The 2,307-nt window shown below is 26.4% G+C and overlaps 2 protein-coding genes across 2 annotated transcripts in view; one reads left to right on the top strand and one right to left on the bottom strand.

Annotated features, from left to right (window-relative positions):
- Positions 1 to 2,035, top strand: part of LOC108692505 (calcium-binding mitochondrial carrier protein SCaMC-2) — a 42,338-nt gene extending 40,303 nt beyond the window's left edge. The window contains exon 10 of the mRNA XM_018200793.1: positions 1,962 to 2,035. The gene's annotated coding sequence lies outside the window, so the exon portion shown is untranslated. The remainder of the gene's footprint in view (positions 1 to 1,961) is intronic.
- LOC108692506 (6-phosphogluconolactonase) overlaps positions 1,072 to 2,307 on the bottom strand; it is a 17,975-nt gene continuing 16,739 nt past the window's right edge. The window contains exons 3-4 of the mRNA XM_018200796.1: positions 1,982 to 2,265; positions 1,072 to 1,546 (exon numbers count right to left, since the gene is read on the bottom strand). Coding sequence (XP_018056285.1) covers positions 1,436 to 1,546; positions 1,982 to 2,265 — 395 coding nt within the window. The 3' untranslated portion in view covers positions 1,072 to 1,435. The remainder of the gene's footprint in view (positions 1,547 to 1,981; positions 2,266 to 2,307) is intronic.

Here is a 2,307-nt window from a genome sequence, read left to right as displayed (position 1 = left end):
TAATTTAATTTAATAATTTAATAATTATAAAAATAACTTAATTTAACAATCTAAAACAATTTATAACTTATACTCAATAACTTTAATGACAATTTAACCTTAGAATTTTCCTTCTTTTTTACAATGTATCATTCATTAAATTACTAATTATACCGTTCATTAATAAGACATTATATATATTATAATATATATTTTGAATGATAATTATGAATATCAATATTTCATTTTACTTAAAAAATATTTTTCTTAGTTTTATTACACATATATCACAAAAGATTACAAGCAGTAGGTATGTCTATTTATATAATTTTTTTCTGCATATATCTGCGGAAGAAAATATTTTTGTTAAACTACTCAATATTCTTAAATTTAATAAATCTTACGATAACAAAGATAAAAATACAAAAAATAAAAAAAAAACGATTTTTTAAACAATTTTCTCTTGAAAGAAAGGATTATGTGTACTAAAAAATGAAGGAAAATGAATTGCTTTAAAAGATTTCCCTCAAAATCATGGAAAAAAGAAGAGAAGATAACAGAAATTAACTCGGACAAAAATGAAGGTTAAGAACTGCCGCAGACAAAATTTTTGTAATAGTAATCTTGACATGAACTTAAGCTGATGAGCCAATCAGGATACTGCTTTAGATCTATGTAATCTGACGAAAATAGATCAGTAAACTTATTCGTAAGATAAATTTCAACCGGTCGAAATTTGCTTTAGGGATAAGTTTATTGCTATTTCTATTTCTGTCAAATTACGTAGATCTAAAACAATATTCTGATTAGCTTATCGGCTTAAGTTACACCTTACGCACTATTATTTTGTCTGCGATAGCTCTAATAGACTAAAATTTAAACCCGCTCTATATCCAAAGTTTGTAAAAATAGGAATAGATTTAATTCTTATCCCTCTCTAAAGAATTATTATATAATAATTATAAAAAATGATATTTCCAAATATTTATAATAAAAAATTAAATTACATTCTATTTTTTATATATTCCCTTTTGTGAAGATTAAGGAAATTAAATTACTTTAATTTTTGTTTTCTTGTTATTAAATCATATATTTTCTTGAAAATGCAAAATTTTTATTACTTTCTTATATTTTGTCTTTTTACAATATGCAAGTTGGTTCATGATAACAAAATTTGCACATTTTTTTTTATATAAACGACATTGAGCAATATCAGTCGAAAATTGAATTTTCAATTTTCTCACGAGTCTTTTTCGTATGCTTTTGATACGAGCATAACACTTACTCAAATATTCTATCGACTTTAACAGTAAATTGTAATGAAAAAAACGCGTTAAAATATAGATCTGAAGAAAGATTTAAAGAAAAAGTAGTTACAAGATGATCATAGTAATGGAATGTCATAAAATCTATGTAAATCTTGAATAGTAATAGTCTTATTCCCACCTCGCATTTTTCAGTCTGAGTTAAGTAGCCTGCCCGCTTCTTGATCGAGTAGCCAAAAAAGAGTACCATCAACTGGTTCCACTCTGGTAGCTGGTAAATCTTCCTTATCTCTCAAGATTTTCTATAAATAATAACATTAATCATTTAAATACAATCAAACTTTTATTTTTTTAAATTTCTTTTCACTTGTGTTTTATGCGCAGTTCTGTAATATTAATTATATGTTTTAATTGCAGAAGTAAAATATAAAGTAAAACAAAAAACGGAATATAAAAAATCTAGTTGTTGAAGAATTATCTGTGATAAAAAAAGTGGCGCAAATTCTTAAACATCTTAATTATAATTGATGTATTATTTTTCAATTTTCTTTACTGTTTATTTTTCTGAATTTAATTGAATACCTTCGAGAAATCATATTTTTAAAGTTTTAGCTATTAAAAAAGTGAGAAAAATTGTTTAATTACTCAATTAGAAATATTATAACTAATGTTGATTTTCTAAATATATTTTAAATTTAAAAAATGGTTAATTTACAGGAAAAATTTGGAATAATTACTTTGACGATCTCAGCCTTGTTAGCGCCAGTGACAATAAACACACACATGCGAGCATTATTAATGACCGGCATAGTGAGACTAATTCTACTGGGTGGTGGTTTTGGCGCGTTCAGTTCCCATGTGACCCACATGTTCTCGTCATCGAGAGCTCGATGACCCGGAAAGAGTGAGCACGTATGCCCGTCCTGGCCAACACCCAACAGCAGACAATCGAATCTCGGTAATCTATCCGGCGGGAAGAAGAAGGCCATTTTTTTAATGTAATCCTTCGCCGCGTTCTCGGCTACAAATATATAAATAAATAAATAAATAATAAACAATAAAA

The sequence above is a fragment of the Atta colombica genome, unplaced genomic scaffold, assembly GCF_001594045.1.
Source record: "Atta colombica isolate Treedump-2 unplaced genomic scaffold, Acol1.0 scaffold73, whole genome shotgun sequence".
NCBI classification, from domain to species: Eukaryota; Metazoa; Arthropoda; class Insecta; order Hymenoptera; family Formicidae; genus Atta; species Atta colombica.
Note: the sequence above shows the minus strand (reverse complement) of the source record. Positions and strands in the feature narration are given on the sequence as shown.